Source organism: Bombus bifarius, unplaced genomic scaffold, assembly GCF_011952205.1.
Source record: "Bombus bifarius isolate JDL3187 unplaced genomic scaffold, Bbif_JDL3187 scf7180000007978, whole genome shotgun sequence".
Taxonomy (NCBI): domain Eukaryota; kingdom Metazoa; phylum Arthropoda; class Insecta; order Hymenoptera; family Apidae; genus Bombus; species Bombus bifarius.
This window is the reverse complement of record NW_022884363.1, coordinates 147,343-171,664: the sequence shown is the minus strand read 5'-3', so window position 1 is coordinate 171,664 and position 24,322 is coordinate 147,343. Positions and strand designations below refer to the sequence as shown.

Here is a 24,322-nt window from a genome sequence, read left to right as displayed (position 1 = left end):
TGATTTCATTACTCGAGTAGGCACGCGATTAGTTGTAAAAAGCAAACGACTTGCTTCTATAAGTTCGTCATTTATCGCGGAATGACAGGAATAACGATCGATTTTAAAGTAGGAATCAGTGAAGAGTTAGCGAGCTCTTCGAGCGATTTTCAGGTGATATCGACGAGAAAAAGAAGAGTTTACGAGAACAAGCTGGCACCTCTTCGACGAGGACATGCTTTTACCATCAAAGTTGGTTTGTCATAGAGTTCGACTATCACAGCCAGCTTTGATGAGCAAAATCGTGTCCGTCCACGACGCACGATTCGACGGAGAAAATCGAACGAGGGGAAAAAGTAAAGGGCGAGGGGAAAGCCAAAAAAAAGGGCGGAGAAACGGAAGAGAAACGTAGAAATAATTAGCAGAGAGAACGAGAGAAAACGGAAAACTGAACGCGTCGTTTGTATCTCGCGGAATTGAGGGACGACGAAAACGAACGATCCGCGAGAGAGGAACACACACGTACGAAGAGAGAGAAAGAGAGAAAATCGACATGAAGAGAGAGACGGTGGAACACGAACGCTGTACCCGAGCACAGCCACCGAAATGAAAATACCTTTTGCGGTCCGATACATCAAATTGGTTGTGGAATGTTTCGAGTCATATCACAGCCATTTTGTTGAGTTTGGCCCGCAGAATCGATCGTCAGGGAGCATATTCGTGTGCGCTGTACGAGTGCACTTAGTGCCCCCGCTTAATTAATAATCAGCCACGTCGTCGATGGACACCTAAAGTTATAGCGAATGAACGACGTGCGTGCGTAACTTTTACGATCTTCTAATTTTTACCCTCATTTTTCCGTCTCACGTTGCATACATTCGCTCCTCTAGTACTGTTCTGGATTACGATCGAGACCGCAGCTTCTTTCGCCGTACGATCGTCACGAGAAGACGAAGAACGAGGCGAGAAGTGACCGCAGAAGGGGCAAAACTACAGAAAAGGAGAACAACGCGATCCAATCGTCAAATTGGTTGTGGCGTGTTGCTTTTGGAAATGTCATATCACAGCCATATTTGACGATTTGGATCGCCGTTCCGTGCAACGTGTCGTGTCTTCTATTCGATGCAGCGTCCTATCAAACTGTATTGAACGTAACGGTGCTAGGAAATTATAGATATATAAAAATACTACATACACAGGACATATAGAAGCTTGTTTCTCGCAGCTTTTAGGATCTTAGGAAGGTTCGCAGGATAGAAATGGCGCGGACGCGTCGCTCACAAAGTGGTTGTGATATGCTGATGCAAGCGTTCATATCACAGCCAGCTTTGATGAGCGCGGCGACGCGTTTCATCGACTGTTTTTTTCATGTTCAATATGATTGGAAATGTAAGATCGTCCGTTAGTCAACAACTTCTAGCGTGGATCTCGGTATCGATTTTCCTTTATCGTATCGAGGTAAAACTTGGTTTTCTGTAAAAGCAAGGGAAACGTCGTCTCACCTTTACGCTCGCAGAGATCCATTCTCGATCATCCTTGAAGCATCTTCTATGGGTGGCGTGGCCGTTTTCCCGCGAAATACAGCGTTCCATCGCGAGCCATTTTAAAGAAAAACATTTCCGATCGCCTGTCCCGATACGGAGATCGACTCCTCGCGCGTAGTTTCCACTTTCGGCAAAGTCTTTGCACTCTTTCATAGTCGACTTCCTCTCATGGGTTCACAGGATTCATGAAGGACGTGATCGCGTTTATTGAACGACGATTTCCAGATGACTTCCTTATTCGTGATCCACGATGATTGCCGTACACTACGTTTACCTTCAATTCTTTTCTTTTACCGCTTTTTAACTAAATGTAAATAATATAATTATATATATATATATATACAGTGCCTACAGAAAAGGACTTTGTGCACAGACTTATCATTCGTTGAAACGTTTTGTTTCTTTTGTTTTGTTTGTTTTACACATTTCATTTTCATAAAATGTTACTAAATGTAGAAATTATAAAATTGTATAAAAGTTAATATACTTAATTGATCGGTATATAAATACAGTACTAAATTCAGTTATGTGCAAATACCTTTTCGTAGCCACTGTGGTGTATAGAAAGTGGTAAAAATTGAATAGACAGAACGACAATGAACGATGATAAAGATTTAACGATACGTACGATCCAAGGATTTGACGTACTGCTAGAAAGATACTTGATAATCTTAATCTATGAGGCTAACGCTTAACAGAAAAGAAAAATAAAGTAGGACAAAACGCAATGCGCGTACGCGGTCACGATCGTCGAACGACGATAGGATGATTCACCTCTTTCTAATTCGTTTGATCGTTGCACAATGACCTTCTGATTCGTGCAGATGCGGGCGCCAAAGGAGGTACTCGAGCATCGTCGCGAAACGATCGATCTTCCGCGGTTGTCTCGGACACGTTTGATCCTCTAGCTACCGGCCAGCATCTACCACGCTATTGATGTATGTATCGTACCTGTTGTTTTGTTTTCCAGGTATTTAAGAGGCGCGAGTTCGACTGTTCCTCCTATCAGAGTGGTTGTGATGTGGTGACTTGGACTCGTATCACAGCCAGCTTTGATGAGCGGAACGGTACGGTTTATGACTCCGTTCACTGCGATCTTAAACCACGCAGACGATGTCGCAAACACGTTTTCCTTTATTTTATGTTTCTTTTGAATTAATTAATCATATACACGTGTGTGTATTTGTACATTGTTTCCTTTGATTTTCTTTGTTACCGACTTGTTTTCTATCGGATCACGTTTGCTTTGCCATCGAAAATCCGAAAATTCACCAGAGATATATCGTATTTGTGTATTATTATCGCAGCTCATGTGCAAGATGGCACCGCTCATTGGCAAAGAGCTGACCGAAAAGATCTTTCTGGACAGATACATCGCCCTCTGCGAAGACAAGGAATTCTATACGAGGAAATTCTGCGCGTCGCACCTTGGGGAACTTTGCGCCGCTGTCGGCAGGAAAACTCTTTTTCGGAAATTGGTAAGTCTCTTCACACGAACCTCTCCCTCCATGTAGAAACTAACAAACGCTTGACACTTTATTTTTTAAATTCATTTGCAATTTCATTCGATCGAAAAGAATGCATGGCATGGCAATTCCCCCTAAAAAAGAGACTTATAATTTCTTCGATGAAATTGAAATTTTCCAAAGTCTCAGGCTGTTGAGCATACGAAAAAATAAGAATTGTTCGATCTTTTAATTTCTTCTTTCTCCCGCAGTTTCCAATATTCGTCGACCTGTGCAGCGATAAAGTGTGGGGTGTCCGGAAAGCGTGTGTAGACGTTATGATGCCAGTCTCATGCTGCATGACCCTTCAGCATCGTCGATTACTATTGGCAGAGCTTCTGGCCACGCATCTTAACGACGAGTCGAAATGGGTGCGAATGTCTGCCTTTCAAATTTTAGGACCATTCATATCCACGTTCGCGAAACAGTTTACCGAAGTAACTTATAATCAACACGGCGAGCTAGTGTTTACCAGCCAACAAGATAATCGTTTCAGGTATAAAAAGCTGAAAGTTTTTACCTTCTACTTGGTCGACTCTGTTCACAGACTCGCGTTGTAATATCCGTTTTATTTGTTCCCCTCTGTTCTTCTTATTCTGTGCTCTCGTTGCTTCCTTTTATTTTCTCGTCGACTCTCCCGCTTCGTTTATCACGCTCGCATTTCCCTTACGAACTAGAAAAAAGAAATAACGCGGATCAACGACGTGTTTTTACAGTATAAGGTACTCGTACGAGGGAATATTTCCTACTAAGTGCGCGATACGAAGTCACACGCTCGACATGGAGGACCATAGTTCTAAGGATAACTTCAATTCGTCTGTGATAATACAAAAACCAATTTTAGAGGACGACGAGGACGAGTCGCAGGAGGATATCTCCACAATGAGAGCTTATAAGTCGAAGGTACGACACGTCCGTAAGTAACGAAACGACGCGGTTCGCGAGCTCATTTGCCTTTCTATTTCCTTGAAAATAGCCATTAACGTGATTCGATTTCGCTCTCCAGTTACAATGGTAACGAGTCATAAACGGGATTGTGTATTCTTAAAACGTGCTTCAGATAGTCGCCCCTTGTTCGTTCGACTATGAAATACAACCAGTACATAGTTTTTTTTTTTTTTTTTTTTAAGATACACATAAAAAATGATCTCGTGAAATTTCTTTCAGATACAAAGGAAACAGTTAAAGAACGACCAAACGCTGGACCACACGGAAAACTTTAATTCGTTTCTATACTACTACGTAGAGCCAGACCTTCCACTGGACGACGAGCTCGTCGAAGCTGCCAGAAGATCCGCGGCGCAGAACAATGTAGACCGGAAACCGTTGATCAGCACTACAGCGTCCAGTAAAGCGTCGTCGTTAGACGCTGCGCTAAAAGAAGACAAATACGCAGCAGACGATATTAAGAATTTCAACGATCAAGAGATCGTTCCTCAGCATCTGATCGATTCGTTCTTGTCGATGGCTGAGCCGGAACAATGTTCCGGAGACATGAGCCCCGGAGATATTCCTCATCATTGCGCATTTAGTTTTCCCGCTGTTGTACTCACGTTAGGAAGAGAAAATTGGCCATACCTGAAGCAAGCTTATCAGTCTTTGGCAAGCGCTAATCAATGGAAAGTGAGGCGCACGTTAGCCTCCAGTATTCACGAAATCGCCATAATTCTAGGAGAAGAACTCACTATCGCTGATCTCGTACCGATCTATGATGGATTTATCAAAGATCTGGATGAGGTCAGAATAGGTATACTCAAGCATTTAGCGACGTTTTTGAAGATACTCAAGCCTGCCGTTCGGCTCCAGTATTTACCAAAACTGAGGGAATTCCTCACCACCGATAACGAGTGGAACTGGAGATTTCGAGAGGAACTAGCCACTCAGTTGTTGGACATTGTGAATCTGTTTGATCCTGTAGACGTTACCCGGTTTATCGTGGAACTAGCTATCGATCTACTACGCGACAAATACGCTGCTGTGAGACACGTTGCTCTCTCTTTGGTACGATTTTATATACTTTCTATATACTACGTAAATTGTCTAGCCTAACGCTGCTCTATAATATTTGTCTTATGTCTTTGCTTTGTCGTATCTGTACAGGTGACACAAATAGTAGCACATCTTTCTAACGACAGACGCCTTGAAAAAGGGCTATTTCGAAAGCTCAAGTGTCTCGTTTTCACAAGGAATTGGGTTAGAAGACAGATGTTTGCCTTCGTGTGCGCCAACCTGATTTCGAAAAACGCCATTAGCGGGTATAAATTCTCGCAAGAAATGTTACCTACTTTGTTGCAAATATCTTCCGACAAAGTACCAAACGTGAGACTAGTTGTGGCGAGGACTTTGTCAAAGAACGTTATTCCTATGGGATGTAAGTATTTATTTGTAATCTTCTTCGGATAATTACGTTACGAGAGAACTTCGAATTCATATTCAATAAACGGGTGTTTCGATTTTTAGCAGAATGGTTGGGAGTGAAGCAGGCGGAAGAAGTAGAGAATAGGCTGAGAGAAATGAGATTAGATCCGGATAGGGACGTTCGAGTTATAGCCGGCGGCGAGGAAAACGTCCCATCAGATATGCTGTTGCCACCGAAAACTAAACAGCCGTGGGACATATTTTAACGAACTCAGATTTCGTGAGAATCAAGTTGTAATTATTTCCTGCCATACGAATCAATTTTATACCGGACTGCCAAGAAAGGAAATGGGATAAAAGAAATTTCGTACGAATGTTCTTCCATACGTGAATTATCTTTGTAAATGTAAGAAGAAAATTAATTGGATGGAAGAGATAAGAATTTCGTTATACCGATAGAGAATACGAGATGCAAGGGTTTCTTTAAAGAATAAGTTGGTGTATCTACGATGTAAAAATGAGCTCAAGTTTTAAACAAAGAAACAAGACTTGTACCGTTTAGTGCAGTCAACATAGGAAAAAAGTGCAACTTAGCGTTGTCGTTACGACCAAGGGACCGACAATTTCCGCGCCCCTTTAGACTAAGACAGATTATAAGTATCAATGGTCAAAAGACATTACGCAGTTATATAAGAGTGTGTGTGCATGTTTAAAAGGAAGTGAACGTACACTGCCGCTGAGTGCTAGGACATTTGTTTAATTGTAAGAAATATCTGTACAAAGTTATGAAATCATTACTGAATTTTACTAAATTTTATGTATTCCATTTTGTACCGTATTAGAGAATATATTTTAACAAAAATTTATTAAATTTTTCATCAATCATGATAAAAATATGATTGTTATCTATCCATCTATCCATCGAGTGCTTTTGTAACTGCATCTACAAGCTTAGTAGCTTGGTTACTAATATTTTTTATTGTTTCAGGCCTAATATTATTCCATTCCATTTCGAAATGTTCCTATAAATATTCTTCCAATTTGGGATATTTTATTCGGATTTTATCTGAATGATCTCATAATTTTTCTATGGGGTTCAAATCAGGAGATTGGTGACCATTCTATTATTTACACATTAGAACTTTCCTGTAAGTGATTTTCACATATTTTAAAAAAATGTATACGATCCTTAACATGCACAAATATTCGGTATCCGAAAGGCACTAATGTGCAGGATCTTTTTTAAAATATAATTTGTTTTTAACGATTCTCCTGTTGTTTCCTATACGTACAATCTCTCCATTTGAATTCAACCATTTCAATTGTAGACTCATCAGAATCAATCTTGCAGTGTCGACTTTTCTGGTACTTAGTTTATGCCAATAGCGACTGGCATCTCTTCTTTATTATTAATGTTAGAAACACCATCTCTGAAATTATAACGGTTTATCGCTATGGAATTGTTTCCCTATCTGAAAATCGATACAAGTAGTTTAAGGTGCATATTTCATCGCAGCGGCCACGACAGACAGAATGCTGTTAATTTCACCTGTAGTTCATTCTTATCAAGGTCCATATTCCTGAAGAAATTATTGTCACTATCATAAAGGAGCGGGTTACGTTTTATCCTTAATAATAATTTTTTCACTGCCAAAATCGCAGATACCGACCTCTACAAATCGCTTTTTTTACTATTGCCATTGAAATTGTTTCATTCTTAATTGTATTTATTTCCTCAATCGTTTCGGAGGCTGTTACTTTTATTTCTCTTAAGCTTTCAATAAAGCTTTGTATATATGTTTTCTGGACCTCCCAGGTCTTTTTACAGACAGATAGTGTCCTATGCTGTTACCCGAAATTTTATCACGTTGGATAATGATTCTAAATATTTGTATATCTGAAGAATTTTTTTCACTATAAATGAAAGAAGAAAGTTTTAGAAACCGTCCACACGTAACATAATACAGCGTAGGCACACCGCATATACTTTTAATTATATAAGTTCCTTAAATAATATAGTTAAGTTCCTTAAATAATTAAATTTTTCAATTTTTAATACTCTTATATAAATAATACTCTACCACAGGTTCATTAAAAATGAACAAATGTCCTAATACATTCGCGTGGCAGTATATGCGTGATTTAGTACTCGCGTGTATGTATGTGATTACCATTGTGATCAATTTGTATTTGTAAGCGGTCTCTTGGACAAACCGAATATTAATTATTAGAGATATCGAATAAAGGCGGGACCTCTTGTTCTTTAGTAAACAGTCATAGCACGTTTTCTTCAGCCTCGCAATCATTGTTATCGCCTTTTCTCCAATATTAATTTTCGCTTATCAAACTAAAAATTATTCCGAAATAATTCCTGCGATCAGAGGAATTTACTTTGTAATTTTATACCGGTTGGATGACTCAAGTTTTCGTGCTATGATTCGTAAACTCTATTCATTAGTAAATACTCTTACGTTGAAGAAATGGAATGTGAGAACTTCTAGACTGTCAAGAGCAAGAAGGAAAAAAAAGAGAAGAAATTTATATTAGATCCTCTGATTATCGCGAAGTGGTAAATCGTATTGGAGTTCATTCGATTCAAATTGCTTGTATTTTGTATATATCATTGAATCGTTTCGTGGAGATACGGTGTGTAACGAAAAAAGGAACGAGGTATGCAATGGATCGTTTACGAAGCTATTTGTGGTGAGGTTATGTGGAATATTCTGCACTCTATATTCGCAATCAAAGATAGCTCTACGATGCTACAACAAAATTATTCTGAACAACAATCTGCAAATTTTAGTCTATAAGACCGCGATGTGCGCCTCTAGACACGGTGGTGCCTGATTAGACGTGAAAAACTGTGCTTACGACCGTTCCGTGTTGCGTCAATTTCACGACTCATAACTTACCGATTTGGTGCAACCGGGATGACAGTTACTGTGATCTTTGCCTACGCGTGATCACGTAGGTGAATGTATATCATCTCATTGTAGATACGTAAATATTGTAAACACAGATTTTTGTTAACCCGTTCCACCTCTCCGACATACAGTAAGGATTTTTGTTAACCCGTTCCTTCTCCCCAACTTAAATTAAGGGATTACGATTTACACGAAAAATGTTTCCAGAGCCTTACATTTAGAAACTTTTTAGCGATTTGTATATTAAATACCACGAAAAGGAAATCATGTTTATACGATTTACACGATAATACTAGGTTATAAGCAACAAAATATGAACGAGGAGAAATGAGAGGTTGTTGAATAAAGGATATGTACAATAGGAGGTTTAACGAGTGTAAAAAAGAAAATACGTGTGGACCGTAGACAAAAGAATACAATGTGATCCGATGAATTATGTGATTGTACATTTGCGAAACAACTGTTATAGAATGGTACCACTAGATATTTGTGAGTAACCCCAATATTTTATCCACCGTCGCTAATATTTTGTGATGTTTTAAATTAAAGAAAAAAGCAAAAGTGAAATATTGCGTCGTAATTGACTCTTTGCGAAAACATAATGATTGAGATACAGTAAAAAGAAAAACGATCTTCGCTTAAGCAACGAAAACTCGGTACTTGTGAATACGTATGAAGAAAAGAAGTTTTGTTTAAGATATTCTATATAATATATTGTGTATTTGGTAATGAAACGGAAAAAATATACATCATGTGATTTGTTACACAACAGTGTTGATGTCGTTTGTTTCAATAATTTAACTAATGACATGACTAACGATTAAAGTTAATTAATTCAGTTCTTTATTTGAAAAAAATCTTTCCCTTTATCTTTTTACATAAAACATGCTATATAAATTATATGTATTCGACATACAAAATTACTATGTAGTCATACATTAATATAGACAAAGTAATTCTTGAATTATTGTGCTTCGATTCGTAATGAAGTCGCTAAATATTAACAGTTATTAAAATATACCAAGGAATTTTCCTGGTGGACAAGCTGGCAATTGGCAAGCTTTCTCTTCCATCTCGGTTTCTGCAGTACTGCAATCGCGTAAACAATATCGCCATCTTATTTGACGACCTTTACCGCAAGTAATACTACAGCTGCTCCAGTCTGTCCATTTCCCCCATTTACGACCCGATTTTGTTTCTTCTTCATTACGAATTGCCTTTGAAGTACTCGACGATGTTTTAACAACGTGTCTAGCCACTGATCTTCTTTTTTCTACCGAATGTTTTTTTGGGATCTTAACTTCTAATTTATGTTTCTTTGTCATTTCAACTGGATTCGCTTTTCTTTCAACGATTTTGGTCGTAGATCTGTCATAGTTTGCCGATACACATTTCTGGACAATTTCAGGTGCTTCTTTAAAAGCGCCACAACCACTGCTAACGTTTGAACATAAATCATCGATCGCACGTGTTTTTAATTTTGTCTCTTGTTTTTCGTTTCCTGCTGTTTCTTCAATGTTTAAGTAATTTTGTAACTCATTTACCTGAAAGGAAATTTGTTGTTAGTTTACAGAAATACACATATTATGTTAAAATACTGTTTATTATAGATAATATATACCTTTGTTACTAATTTCTTTGCGAGTTCTTTAACTTCTTCAATCGATCTTACTGCTCGATTAGGACCCATTTTATCTATCATTGAAAGTTGATTTTCATCTTCGTCATCGCAATGATCCACTACAGTTCCAGGCTCCTGTATATTCTTATAATACTTCAGTTCCTCTTCCTTATTTAAGAAACCATGATTCGATTCAGTATGTTTATTTCTCTTTGCGCGTAATTTAGAATCCTGTGGTGGCATTAATTTTTCAGTTTCTACGAATGGTTTTTGCTTCTCATTTTGTACGACGAATGCATTTGAACTTTTATCCGTTCCCGCCTTAGAATCACCAGCGCCACCCGCAGCTTTCGAGCCTCTTTGCACCAATGAAAGTATGGAAATATCGTCGTCGATTTTATTCTTACTTTTTGCCTCCAGTTTTGCATGCAACGTTGATGGAACATTTTTTGAGAGATGATCGTTTTCAGAATCAGTACTATCGATGGATTTTTTCGACTTTACGGATCTACGGCGAAAATTGTTGTCATTATTTTTCTTAGCCACTACATTGACAATTCCTACTTTTAAATTACCCTCGTTTTTCGTTTCATCCATTTTTCTCTTGCGAGACACTCTCGATCGACCCATATTTTTCGAACGAACGTCTTTTATTGACCACAGAGAATTTTTTGGAAAATCATGTTTTTTCCCTACGCGTTTCTTTTTCTGTTTTAATTTCTTTATTTTGTCTCCATTATTGTTCCTCGTTTTTCTCCTGAACCGTAACAGATCTACTCTAAGATCAGCGATATTTGAACTGGGTGGATTCGAATGTTCTTTAAATGTTTCTAATTCGGGAATTGATTGTTCTTTTTCATTAGACGATTTTTCTTTTTTAGCTTGCTGATCAGATGAATTTTGCTCTTTTAAATTCTTTTTGTTATATATCTTTGAATAATCGTTTCGTTTTTTCCTAACAAGTTCTACCGCTGGTATAGGATCTGGTAAATTTTCATCTTCCGGATTTTCATATGATTTCCGGTTTATAATAACATCGCTCAATGGCTCTTGTAACGATACACTTTCCTTGCTTTTTGTTCGATCTATAAATTTTACATTGTTGTTCCCTAATGCATCTGTTCCACTAGCGGCAAACTGCGAACTAATAAAATTATTAACGTCGGATTTATCTTCACCAAAGTATGAAGGAACCGTGATTGCAGCATTCTCATCTGGAATTGCATTGAACTGTTTGTCATTTACAAAGTATTCCTGTGATTTAATTTCTCGTTTCCTATCGAACGACGCATCGTCATCGTACAAGTTTTCTCCTATTAACTCGTATGAATCTCGAGGAAAAGAGTTGGCCAAATCCTTTAAATAATCTTGTTGATATCTAAATGACGAAATGGAGTCTGATTCTGCTTTGCTTCTTTTTACTCGTACATGTGTTGTTAAAGAATCTGGATCATCGACATCATTCATGGGAACTGGTTCACCGTAATCTAATAATATCTTCCTTTTACCTGTTCCTTTGTTATTTTCAAGTAGACTTCCCGTAGAATATTTGTCATTATCAGGAATTGCACATAACGTTCTCCGTCTCCATTTATAATCGACTTGGTAGCTTTGGCACTTGTTATTCCTTTTTATAGATTTGGACAGTATGTTGTTGGACACTAAAGAAAGAATTATGTAATGATTAATTGTATCTAATTGTAACTAGTAACCATTCGGAATAAATTGTAATATTTTTCAATTTATTTCTCAATAATTTTGGCAATTTCTTTACATTGCTAATTGCATCTTTTGTGTTACTACTTTCAAATCAATTTATAAGAGATAATGAGTCGTATATACGCGTGGCATTTAATAAAACGCCGATGAAGTCATGCAGAACATGTGCGAAATTTAAAAAGAAATAATTCGAATTTTTTAATGACTCACAATCTTGGGAATAATTGTAATTATGATAGTGACGCGTGGATAAGTGGGTATTAACAGTATTATATCTCTCGGTTTTAATGACAGGAGCAATTAACAGAAGGATCGTAAGAATCCAAGCGACTGTGTAAGTTGCAAATTTCAGCATTACATACACTATCTCAGACTTTTTATGTTATGTTGCTCATTAAGAAAAAAGCATTCAGTTGTTGTTATTAAAGATTTGCTAAAATAGTTTTTGCTCCAGGTTTTTGGTTACTTCAAATTTCATTACTTTTGCGATTTTGCTAACATCGATTGAATTTCGATGGATCGAAAAATACATAATAATATATCGATTTTTATTTCAACACTGAGAACAGAGCTTTAAGTATTTAATAGTTAGTATTACGGTATCAGTATCGGTTCATAAGATACGTGTGGTGTAAGTGTGTTGATATTAACTATTATTTCTCTAAAATAACATATGATTAATTCTGTATATATGTATTTTATGTATATATAAAATAATATAATGAAGTCATCAAGATTAGCACATATATTTTCATTTATCTTAATGGTAAGAAATGAAAGTATTGTTACTTAACCTATTAAATTTAAATTAGCATACACATACGTATTACATTTATGATATAAATTAAAAATGTTTTTGGATTGAATGGAGCTATAACATGCATCGTATTTTCATTATAAATATAATTTTTAGGTGAACATTGTGTCATCGGAATTTTCAGCTGATGATTGTAAAAGTTTAGGTTTCAATAAAGCTAATTTACTTTGTTCTACCTGTGAGGAATTTAATAAACATGGTTTAACAGAAATATTGTAAGTAAAAATAAATTTGTTTTGTTGTAATACAATATCTTATATTAACAATTAGATTAATGTTTGATAATCATAGGAGTAATTGCAAAGAATGTTGTTTGAAAGACGATGATTATGATGCATCTGGGTTAAAAAAATACCCACGTGCTGTCCTTGAAGTATGCACATGCAAGTTTGGTACATATCCACAAATACAAGGTAAATAGAGATTTATATTTAGAAATAAAAGTGTAACTGTTTACAACACACATTTATTCTGGTTTTTTATAGCTTTCATAAAAAGTGACCGACCTAGCAAATACAAAAATTTACAAATAAAATATGTTAGAGGCTTAGATCCAATAATTAAATTATTAGATGCGGATAATAAAGTTGAAGATATTTTAGATATACACAAATGGGATACTGATTCTGTTGATGAGTTTCTAGCAACTCATCTTTCGATGGATTAATATTATCATTGATAATGGTATATATTTAAGTTTTAATATTAAGTGTAAATAATCATGTTTGTTATGTAATTTACGTTCAAAAAGTATTTTTAATTAGATCACTGCTCCTCCCTATCTTAAGAATTCTTTAATTCTATGATATTAAAAAAATACTTTGTAACAACACTATATAAATGGTATTCATATTAAAAAGGTGCAAAATAAAACTCATTATTTTTTAGACCATTTATTGTTTTATATTTTCTACACACTAATACAGAAGAATCCAATGTTGGAATGAAAAGTTATTTAGATGATTTAAGAGTAATGTTAGGTTTTTATTACATTCTAGTATAGATATAGGTTTTGCATGATACTTACATAAATAAACATGATTAATATAAAGAAATTATGAAAGTTATATATAACTTGTTATTAAAGTATCATATGGCTATTAAAGCCATTCCTTTCATGGACGCAAATTTTATTACAAATTAAATTACTCTATAGGGACTACAAAGATGAGGTGTATGTATTGTGTGGGAATTAGAAATATCGGTATTCCATAGGACAATTGTCGAATAGTATGCATCTTTTATATTAATTCTTTTTTACAACGCCTTATGTGTCATAAAAGACATAATCCTATAATAAAACTCCTACTATATTATGATAAAGCAAATGAAAGTACGATTATTTTTCTTATTTATCAATGTAACCTTCGGTTTACTACAGTTAAACATGAACCGGATAAAATTTTTATCAACATCTTAAATTTATTGCAAAGTATTTTTGGATTTTTTATTAGCATATATCTAGGAATGAATTTTTTATAATAGAGTTTCATATTACGATTGTTACTTAAAAATGATAAACATGTATTAATTAGTTGAATATTAATAGTATTTCTTAATACAGAATAGTTACAAGATAATCAATATCAATAGGCAAAAGCATATCTGTTTATTTCTCCTCCATACTCCGAAAATGCATTATTTTCTTTAACAATCGTACATAGTACAGTTCTCTGTGAGTGATAATGTGTAATTAGAAAGCTTTGAATTAGCTTGGGCAAATCAATATTTATATTGGTATATTATGAATATATATAGTATATAATATATATATTCATACAAGATACATAAAAAGATACAATTTATACATGTAAAACGATAATCAAACATTTGATTATAATGATTTCTTTCATTCTGTCAAAAGACGTAATAAACCAAATTATTTAAACATTGACGTCTTGAATATATCGAGTAAATAAATGAAACCTAACAGTAGATATATTAAGGGACGTAATTATGAAATATACTCAAGCTTACTCTAATTTACGATAGAGATCACTTTATCGTCGAGCCCTTCGTGCTCTAGGAGTACCGCGTCCACGAGGAAAACCTCGACCACGTGTTAGCTTCACTTGCGGATTTAGATCTCTATCTAACTTCTGAATGGATTTTTCATGATCAACCTGCTCTTTTTCATCTTCATTATCAATTAAATTACCTATTTCCGCCTCATTATCGTTATCGATATCGGCCCATATTTTATCAACTGGTGTCTTCTTTTCTGGAGTGTTAACAGTATTTTGCGAAGGCTGTTTGTCGCTTTTTTCCGCTTCGCGAGTTTCTTCTTCCTCAGATTCTGCATCAGCTTCAAGCGGATCATACTTTTCATCTCCGTCAGTTTTCTTTTGAGCATTTGCATTTTCAACATTGTTTTCTTGTGCTTCCTTCATTTCCACATTATTCTCGTCTTCAGAATGAACTATTTTACGACGTTTCCAGCTCCCATCATATTCCTTGTCATTTTCTTGAGCATCATCGTTAGTCTACACAGAAAAATTACTTATTATATTTTGTGATATATTACATTAAACCTTTTTACGTATTAAAATATACCTCAAGTTTTTCTGTTGATTTTTGTTCTGTAGTTTCCGTACTCGAAGTTAAAGCCTTTACTTCTTGTACGAAATTACGGTAATGAGTAATACTACGTAAATGAGCATTCATATCTTCAGCTAACAGCATGAATCTTCTACATTTTTCACAATAAAATCCTTGAACTTCTTTCACCATAGATTTTCCTGAAACAACATGTGTATATATAGATAAGTGAGTTTTAAAATATTAAGTAGATAAGTAAGTAAATAAGTGAGTGGATTAAAATATAATGAGAAATAAAATGTATAAACAGTGCAATTTACCAATGGAAACTTGATTTTGTCGACAATATTTATAAGATGGAATTTTGAATTTCTTTTCATTCAAATTCTCAACAATATCCGTAATATATTCCTGTTCTTCTATAGTAGTATCTTCCTCCTTTTCATTTTTGTTGTCAGAACCAACGTCTTTTTCTTCATCTTCTGCGGTACGCACTTCAGATTCTCCTTTTGCAAGTTTTTCTATAAAAATGGAAAACAACATTACATAATCTTTATTGTGACAATAGTTTCTTTTAAATATCTTTTCGTGTACCTTTCTTTTTATTTTTTCGTTGTTCTTCACACTGCACAGCTTTCTTCATGTGTCCCGGTGTTAAACAATGTTCATCATATTCAATACGCGATGGAAATTCTTTCAAACATGGGAAACATCTTGGATGCAAAAATGTTTTTAGCTGTTGATGTTTCTCACTCTTTCTATGCGTGGATAATGTTCCGTAAAAATTCAAGTCACACATTGTGCAATATTCGCGTACATTCAAATCTACAGACACCTAAGTAAAAAATAAAATACATATAAAACATTTTATAAATTATTAAACTTTTACATTTGTATATATACTTACTTTCTTACCACGACGTTTCGAATTAGTCAGACTAAGTTCGCGTTGTTCTTCCGCTACTCTTAATTCGTGCCGCATGAGATCAACCTTTAATTTATATGATTCATCTAACTTTTCCATCATCAACTGATGTGCTCGCCCGCGTAAGTGATTTTCGAAAGACTATAAAAAAATAAAAAGATGATAATACCAAAGTTGACCTCGATTGAATGTACAATATATAGTGAGTATTAAGTATATACATATCCATCCCACATATGTTTGTTACAAATGTGACAGAACATATGACTCATTGGAACCTCTGCATAACGACTTTCAGCGTGTCTTGCTTCTGATTTTTTGCCTGCCAATTTTGAATCCTTCTCCGTTGTAGATGTATTTGCTTCCTTCGATGGTGTTTCTTCCGTTGCAGATTTGTCTGGCTTTTGTTCTTCATCATCTTGAGGCTTTTCTTCTGTTTCCTCAGTCTCTAAAACTTGAACATCTTCGGATTCCTTTTTAATATCCTTCCGATCAGCTTTCTTGTCATCAGATTCTTCATTCACTCCACTAGTATACAAACAAACAAAATTTTTATTATAATAACAAATGTTAATCAGATCTATATATTGTGCTTTTTTGCTTTGATATAAATATTATAATTTTTTAATATGTGTTGTAGTAAAAACAGATATATACACGAACTTCTCAATTTCGATAGCCAGAAAGTAATTGGGCATAATATTAAGTTAAAAGAAGATAACTCACACTTCTAACAACTGTATACAAATTTAATCAACCTATTATTATGAACAAATATTTGGATAATGTGTATTGAAAGAAGAACGCATGGGGAGCATTTTATATGATTATGAAATACTAACGTTATGAGATTATAGGTAATCTAATTTAAATTTGAAATGTGAGTTGAGTTTAATCAACAATGACGAATGAACATATAACATGATATGTAGACATATGTATATATAAATGCATATATACGTATGTATGTAGTACTTTTTTAAAAGTCAGACAAGAGAAAGGACACAATGCTAATTCTTTAGCAATCATACCATATGTACGTAACATACACCGTACATACAGAGATAGGTGACAGAATGAGACTTACTGAAGTTTGAAGAAACTATTCACAATCACCAGGAGCTTACCTTGTTACAGCAGGTGCTTCTGTTTTTTCATTATCAGAGGTCTTAACGTCCTGCTGTTCCTTTTTGGCAGTCTGATTTTGTTTAGAGGCAGGAATTGGTTTAGAAGATTTATCGTTGTGATGTTGAGTTTGGTTTCCATTCATACGCTGATTGCCAGACTGGGGTGCACGAGATTGTTGTGCAGATGGACCACGTCGCCCAGCAGGGCCATCACGGGCGCGATTGCCCATCTAGTCATGTAGGTCAAATGACCAAACCGTCATGAGAAGTATCTGATATATTTGTGATTCTTCTCGAATCGAATTTGATTTTAGCAACCACTGGGATATTTGAGGGAGAAAAATATTCTACTCGATTCGGAAGCAGGACGTATTCAGTGTTTCAATGAACACCAAAGGTCAGTATTTCCACAGTTTAGTGGAAGGGAAAAGGAAAGTAGTAGCAAATCGTTGAAGATGCATACAATCGTCGCATCATCTAACTTTGTACAGGCAATGATCTTATTGATCATAAGATATGATATTTATAAAACACATACTTTTATCCTTTGAACATAGCTCAATAAAGCTCAATGAAACATAATCAACAAGAAGAAGAAGTTAAATCAGTGAACAATGCAGCTTGTAATCAATATTTTTGAATACTATTCTTCAGATACTGTTCTTTAGCTACAATGACGAATAGAAGACTTGGGCGGATTATAAATGAACCAAGTTAGAGGAGAAATATATCTGCATGTCTATACTGAAATTTTTTACACAAAATCACAGTTAACTTCCACTACTAAAAATGAGAATACACATATTTTGAAATCAATACACGTCTCATTATCGTGTTTCTTAACGAAATAACATTGCGATGGTAATTTTCTCCTATGAAAATCGTGTTTGGCACAACTAGTCCAGCAGTAAGAATTGCTTATACTTAGTAACTGCACAGGGTAGCCACGTAGCATGTCATCCACTAACTGAAAGCCTCATTAATGAATCGATCAATGAATATAAAAAGGAGAATTTCAAACTTTCAAACTAAGGATTGGTGTTGTTGATGTATAAAAAAAAAAAAAAAGAAGTGTAGACTAGAAATTGCCCTTACAATTTTCATTCAAAACAATCTGCATATGAAATAGGAGATATGTATTCATACCTTGTTATATGGTTGTGGTCGTTGATTCTTCATAGGATGCCTAACAGGACGATCATTAAAACGCCCAGAAGAAAAGTTCTGCTGATTTGGAAAGTTAGGTCCTGGTCCGCTAAAGTTATTTCCAAGGCTGAGAAGTGATGGTACCTGCTGTAAATACAAAATGTCATATGTAACACATAATAGTATAACAAAAATGACAGATAATATACATAAAAATGAAGTCTCCTGACCTGTGGTTGTACTTCTTGCTGACTGCGAAGTAAGTTTGAAAGGAGATTGCTAGCTATTGCTAGTTGTGCTTGTGGCGATGCTAAAGATAAATTATTATTAGGTGTCGGTAAAATTCCTCTGCCAGGCATCATTCCTCCTTCCCAAGGATTCATTCCACCACTTCCACCGCTACCTCCGCCTCCACCCCCTCCTCCACCCCCTCCCATTCCACCACTCATGTTGCCACCCATACCTCCACCGCTTCCTCCCATATTTCCAACCCTTCCTCCGCCACTTCCACCACCACCACCTCCTCGATTATTAAAGTTTCGATTCCCAAAGGAATCACGTTTTATTCCTCGATTGAAAGACATTGTATCTAAAAACAAGTGCATAATAAATACCTTATAATAACAGAAAATATTACTTTATTATTACAATATATGCACATACATACATATGTATTGTATCTATTCTTTAAATGCAATTCATTTATTTATGATAAGAATTATAGTAGTTTTATTTCTCAAACATGATAACATTGTAGTGGTACAAGAGTCAAAGGACGACGCGAATCGAGAGCGACTCATGTTGTTTTGCCTCGGGGCATTGACACAACCTAGACGCAGGAAACGTAATGACAAATAAACTCCGGGCAAAACAATGTAGCCGCTACATGCAGCCGTCGAATGAAGACGAATTTGAATTTTCCGACTCTCCCCCGGCCAGTATAAATAAACGGACGCGATCGCGAGCGAGACAGTATCTAACAGTATCTACAGTATCACGAGTATCTACCGAGTTACACGACGAGCATTAACAAGTATTTATCCGCTATTTTATTTTGCGATTTATACCTTGTACTAACGACTCGCGTATACAGGCTGTACATTAATTTATTATTTTAAATATATTCGACGGTTTCAACAACGAGCAATCTCGTCCTTTAAACCTCACGTACTAACTATCCTCTGCATATAAACCTCTACAACATAAATATTTAATAGTAATTGTATTATCATACTGCATAATCCTAAGTTTCTATAGAGAGAGACAGAGAGGGACTACCCATTTTAATTTATAAATGGAGTCTGTAAGGACGTCTATTTCCGATATGAGAAGTTATATCGTTTGCAATAATTTATCTACCTACGGTTTTACATAAACAGTAAGAATTCATAATTATACATACGTGTATTAATTTTAGGTAAACGCAAAAACAAACACGAAGTATATAATAGAAAAATGAATTACTTAAAATTTGTTCAATTGATGTTTTACACATCAAACGACGCCGTACAATGTGACTGCTAAATTTGAAAAACTTTCATTATCGTATCAAACTTCTATTCACTTCGAACTTAAATAATCTAAATTGTACCCAAAATTTTTAATAAACAATTTTTGTTGGAATTTGATTAGAAAAATAAGCAACTACTTACCACAAAAGTAGCAACTTCGACCACAGAACAAGAAAAGGAGGCAAAATGGAAAGCTCGAGGAAATGGAGTCATCAAGCGTCTACCATGAACTAGAACAGTAAAAGCGGCATTCAAAATGGTCGATGTCAAAAGCTACTGCTTGCTTCTGATTGGTTGACACTGTAATCTAATAAATACACACAAAAAATTAAAAGTTTCATTTCCTTTCATTTATGTAATATGTGATATAAAGAAGAAAAAAATCTTTATATACTATGATATGAAAAATGTATCCCATTTTATATTTGATATTATGAAAATAAACTATAATAGTTAATTTCTATGTAACAACTGATTTTAAGCAGGTATAAATATTTTCCCTTTTTGTAAATTCAAATGTAAAATTGTTAAAGCAAATTAACTAATTTTTATGTATTTGAGTCGTGGAATTATATATATTTTATTTTTTCTTATTAAGTATTTTTATTCAAAACCAATATATGTTTATATTTATGTCTTTAATGACAATATATGTTTTCAATATTTTTTACTAACAGCACATATAGGCAACAGTGTTACACGTGCAATTGGCGTGTAGGCAATATTGCAATTTCTTATTGTTTGTAACATTTATACATTATTGACAAACCACTGATCGATATTATTGAGGTATTTGTGCTTTAGTACAGTTATATAAAAAAATTATATGTATCACACAGTAAACTTTTTGTTAAATAATACCGATAATAGCCGGTGTTTGTAAAGTAAAATTATGATGTTCCCTAAATCTTGCTTTATATTTATAATACTTTTAGGAATCAACTTTAACGTTTAATGGTAAAACATAATGTCAAATCAAAGACCAATTTCTTGTGGTCTTGACTTTTGTGCAGTACCAGATTTGAGTAATTGTCTTTTTACGGCACATGCATCAAAGTAAGTAACAAATTATAATGTATATTTTATCGTTCACCTTTACATCGTTATTGTTATTGACTTTACTTACAGATATGAGTTTATATGCGCTCCACTTGTCCATCCATTGTTTAAAAGAGAATTTATTTCTGGAAAGGCAAAAGATCGTGCTGGACCATTTACCAGGCCAGACATAGTTTTATGCAGTTCTGGTAAGGGCAATCAGTACTGAAGAACTCAAGCAACAAAATATTATTAAAATATTATTACTTATTTTATAGATTGGAATACTTTAGTTATTGGTAAATTATCACCACATATTAAAGTTGATTCAAAAAATCCTAGCTTAAGGAAAAACAGCGAAGAAGCTTTAAAGCAAGAATTAGCTTTAGCAAGTCATTTAGGTCTTATAGGAGTTACTTTTAAATTGACAAAAGGAATAAAAGAAAATGCAAATCTTAGCCGCATTATTTGTGATAGAGTTTCAAGCATGTACAGTTTACAGGTATACTGACTAACAAAATAAATTTATCATATGCTTGTAAACTAAAGTTGTCTTAATATCATTATAGGTTTGGGTTCAAGTTCCAATGGAAAATCCAATCAAACAAGCTTCTTCTTACAGAGAAGAAGATTGCGGGGGTATAGTAGAAAGTCCATGGGAATGGTGGAATGCCTTCAGAATAGTTTGTGATTATAATAAATATGTAGGTGTTGCATTAATTGTTAGCCATGATCTTCCTGATCAAAAAGAGGTATCTCAAAAATTGTTGTTTTCTATGTATTTCATTAGTAACATGAAAATTCAAATGTAATAAAGGTGATTTAATTTTAAGATTGATAGGTGGCTAGGAGAACCAGTTAAGTGTTTGATCTTTCCAACAACATTATTTATCACAAACAAAAAAGGATATCCTGTACTCAGTAAAGCACATCAGACATTAGTGAAAAAGTTTGCCATGCTAGAAGTACAATTTATACTTACAGGGCAAAATCGATATCAAAGTATTACTTATTATCATAACTATTTGGAGTACTTATGGAAGGTAGAATTTTATATATATTTAGTTTCAATTTTTTAATAATAATTTGGTTCAAATATTTCTATTTAATTATAACAATTTCGTACAGGATCGTGCATCAGATGGACCAGTTGAAAGATATGCTCGTGGTTATGAAGATTATCTGCAATGTCCTTTACAACCACTTATGGATAATCTTGAATCTCAAACATATGAAGTGTTTGAGAAGGATCCTGTTAAATATACACAATATCAAACTGCTATTTATCAAGCAATTAATATGATTGTGCAGACAATAGAAGACAAAAATAAGAAAATGTACTAAAATACAAAAATAATTATAACTATTGACAAAACAATACCATCTATTCACAAAATCCGCAATCACTTAGTTGTCAATTCAATAACTATAAAAATGTATTACCATTGCTCAAAAATGTAAAATTTTATTTTAATTTTTAGAGTAATAATGGTAGTTGGAGCTGGAAGAGGACCACTTGTTTGTGCATCTTTAAATGCAGCAGAAAAAGCAAATCACCCAGTTAAAGTATATGCTGTGGAAAAAAATCCTAATGCAGTATTGACGTAAGATTTAATAATTGTAAACTTTCTTGTGCATTATGTAGAGATATATCTTTTTAATTTATTATGCATATAGTTTACAAGCACTAGAAAAAGATTTGTGGGAGGGCAAGGTAACAGTAGTATCTTGTGATATGAGAGAATGGAACTCCCCTGAAGATGCTGATATTATGGTGTCAGAGTTACTTGGTTCATTTGGTGATAATGAACTTTCTCCAGAGTGTTTGGATGGCATTCAGCGATTTTTAAAACGTACATCATTTTATTATATTACAAATATTATTAATGAAATATTTCAACTTTCGTACTTATTTTTATAAATCATTTAATACTGTCTATCATCAGCTAATGGTATATGTATACCATCTTCGTACACATCATATATTGCGCCCGTGCAGTCGTCTAAATTGTACAATGAAGTAAGACAATACGGAGAAAAAGACAAACACTCTATAGCGCACTTCGAGAATTCATATGTAGTTCATCTACAAAATAAATATGACATTGCAAAACCGCAACCATTATTTACTTTTAAACATCCAAATTACGGTTAGTAAATCAGCAATATTTATACACTGCTATTACATGATATATGTCTTTTAAGTGTTATTACATTTTCAGCACCTTTTATTGATAATTCAAGATATGAAACAAGGGTATTTAAAGTACGTCAAAATTCTGTATTACATGGCTTCTCTGGATATTTTGATACTATTCTATTCAACAATATCACACTAAGCACAAAACCTAGTACACATAGTCCTGGAATGTTCAGTTGGTTTCCTATCTTTTTCCCAATTAGGGTAAGATAAATTTATATTATTGTATTTTAAAAGAACGTAACGTAAAATACAATTTATTGTTATAGGAACCAGTACAATTAAAAGCTGGGGACGAAATAGTTGTCCATTTTTGGCGTCAGTGTAATTCTAAGAAGGTGTGGTATGAATGGTGTATTAGCGAGCCATTTCCAGGACCTATCCATAATCCTGGTGGTCGTTCTTATACTATGGGTTTATGAGTTAATGTTTATTTTCGTGACTCATTTATTTAAAAAGAAATCTCTAATATTATAAAATATCTTTCATCAATAAAACTGTAGCAAATATTCTGTTACACATTTTTTCTAATAAAAGTGATTCATTATACAACTTCTTGAATAGATTATTGGTTCTAATAAACAGAAAATATTCTTTTAATTTTGTAGAATAAATTCTTGATATATATATATAAAATATTTCGAAATTAGTATAGATATATCGAATGTTCATGCTTATTAAAGAATTGGATATATACATTTACATTTTAAAAAACATCTATCTAACATTAAGTGATATATTAATATAATTTTGTCATAAATGATATAAAATAGAGATAATTTAATAAATGTCTTAGATTAGTGTTTAACGTTTTTGTTTGTGGATTATTCATATCCAATACGGAGGTCACCGATATTGCACAAGTTTGATAACATAAATTACAAGTTATCTGCCGAGCGTGTTTCTAATGACCTTTTAACCTCACGTGATCACACACAGAATTTCAATAATATTACGTTTTGTCTAGAGCTATAAAAAGATTTTTACTTTCAAGTTAAAAAAGTAGATCTCGTTTTTGTTATCAAAATTAAGAAATTGGAACATTACTCTTTCAAGAAAATACATATTAATACTATATACTTACTTTCACATACTTTCTATAAATTTTGATCCAATTTTTTACTGAAATCATATGATGCGATTAGAAATTAATTAAAAATATTTTTCAAATAATTTATAATAATTAAGCTTTTATTTATAACAGTTAATTTATTAAGCCTTTGTTATACAGATCATAGTAACAACGAATATTTAGAATCATTATTTATTTTTATTTATATTATTTATGAAGACATGTAATTAATAATTATAATAAATAATGTGATTATTTATTATAATTTAAAATATTTATATACATATATAAGTATTTA

General features: G+C 33.9%; 5 protein-coding genes across 13 annotated transcripts in view; 3 read left to right on the top strand and 2 right to left on the bottom strand.

Moving 5' to 3' along the window:
- LOC117204500 (serine/threonine-protein phosphatase 4 regulatory subunit 1-like) overlaps positions 1–7,661 on the top strand; it is a 147,213-nt gene extending 139,552 nt beyond the window's left edge. For all 3 annotated transcript variants that reach the window (XM_033441957.1, XM_033441959.1, XM_033441956.1), the window contains 6 exons: positions 2,831–3,001; positions 3,241–3,524; positions 3,745–3,931; positions 4,196–5,029; positions 5,129–5,399; positions 5,489–7,661. In XM_033441957.1, the coding sequence (XP_033297848.1) occupies positions 2,831–3,001; positions 3,241–3,524; positions 3,745–3,931; positions 4,196–5,029; positions 5,129–5,399; positions 5,489–5,652 (1,911 nt within the window). In that variant the 3' untranslated portion in view covers positions 5,653–7,661. The remainder of the gene's footprint in view (positions 1–2,830; positions 3,002–3,240; positions 3,525–3,744; positions 3,932–4,195; positions 5,030–5,128; positions 5,400–5,488) is intronic.
- Positions 7,662–9,145: 1,484 nt separating this feature from the next.
- LOC117204501 lies at positions 9,146–12,005 on the bottom strand. Its single transcript, XM_033441960.1, has 3 exons — positions 11,861–12,005; positions 9,932–11,592; positions 9,146–9,854 (listed from the first exon to the last, which is right to left on the bottom strand). The coding sequence occupies exons 1-3, from the start codon at positions 12,003–12,005 to the stop codon at positions 9,321–9,323; spliced, it is 2,340 nt and encodes a 779-aa protein (XP_033297851.1). The 3' UTR covers positions 9,146–9,320.
- Positions 12,006–12,213: 208 nt separating this feature from the next.
- Positions 12,214–13,359, top strand: LOC117204505 (selenoprotein F). Its single transcript, XM_033441971.1, has 4 exons — positions 12,214–12,416; positions 12,564–12,682; positions 12,759–12,880; positions 12,953–13,359. The coding sequence occupies exons 1-4, from the start codon at positions 12,372–12,374 to the stop codon at positions 13,132–13,134; spliced, it is 468 nt and encodes a 155-aa protein (XP_033297862.1). The 5' UTR covers positions 12,214–12,371; the 3' UTR covers positions 13,135–13,359.
- Positions 13,360–13,427: 68 nt separating this feature from the next.
- Positions 13,428–20,482, bottom strand: LOC117204502 (zinc finger protein on ecdysone puffs). 5 transcript variants are annotated; one of them, XM_033441963.1, is made up of 10 exons: positions 18,434–18,787; positions 18,204–18,350; positions 17,058–17,287; positions 16,152–16,458; positions 15,913–16,071; positions 15,600–15,840; positions 15,326–15,526; positions 15,021–15,205; positions 14,445–14,950; positions 13,428–14,140 (listed from the first exon to the last, which is right to left on the bottom strand). In XM_033441963.1, the coding sequence occupies exons 1-9, from the start codon at positions 18,785–18,787 to the stop codon at positions 14,468–14,470; spliced, it is 2,307 nt and encodes a 768-aa protein (XP_033297854.1). In that variant the 3' UTR covers positions 13,428–14,140; positions 14,445–14,467. The 5 variants fall into 5 exon arrangements, with proteins under 5 accessions (XP_033297854.1, XP_033297852.1, XP_033297856.1 ...); XM_033441965.1 differs by lacking the exons at positions 13,428–14,140; positions 18,434–18,787 and adding exons at positions 19,856–19,944; positions 20,390–20,482 and having other exon boundaries at positions 14,468–14,950; XM_033441962.1 differs by lacking the exon at positions 13,428–14,140 and adding an exon at positions 19,856–19,955 and having other exon boundaries at positions 14,468–14,950; positions 18,434–18,792.
- LOC117204503 (protein arginine N-methyltransferase 5) lies at positions 20,087–23,504 on the top strand. Of its 3 annotated transcripts, none has more exons than XM_033441969.1 (12): positions 20,087–20,199; positions 20,650–20,770; positions 20,843–20,961; positions 21,031–21,254; positions 21,322–21,504; positions 21,586–21,795; positions 21,881–22,089; positions 22,234–22,356; positions 22,430–22,605; positions 22,699–22,902; positions 22,975–23,156; positions 23,222–23,504. In XM_033441969.1, exons 2-12 carry the CDS (start codon positions 20,682–20,684, stop codon positions 23,372–23,374), a joined length of 1,872 nt encoding a protein of 623 aa, XP_033297860.1. In that variant the 5' UTR covers positions 20,087–20,199; positions 20,650–20,681; the 3' UTR covers positions 23,375–23,504. The 3 variants fall into 3 exon arrangements, with proteins under 3 accessions (XP_033297860.1, XP_033297857.1, XP_033297859.1); XM_033441966.1 differs by lacking the exon at positions 20,087–20,199 and adding an exon at positions 20,393–20,503; XM_033441968.1 differs by lacking the exon at positions 20,087–20,199 and having other exon boundaries at positions 20,510–20,770.
- The last annotated feature ends 818 nt before the right edge of the window (positions 23,505–24,322 follow it).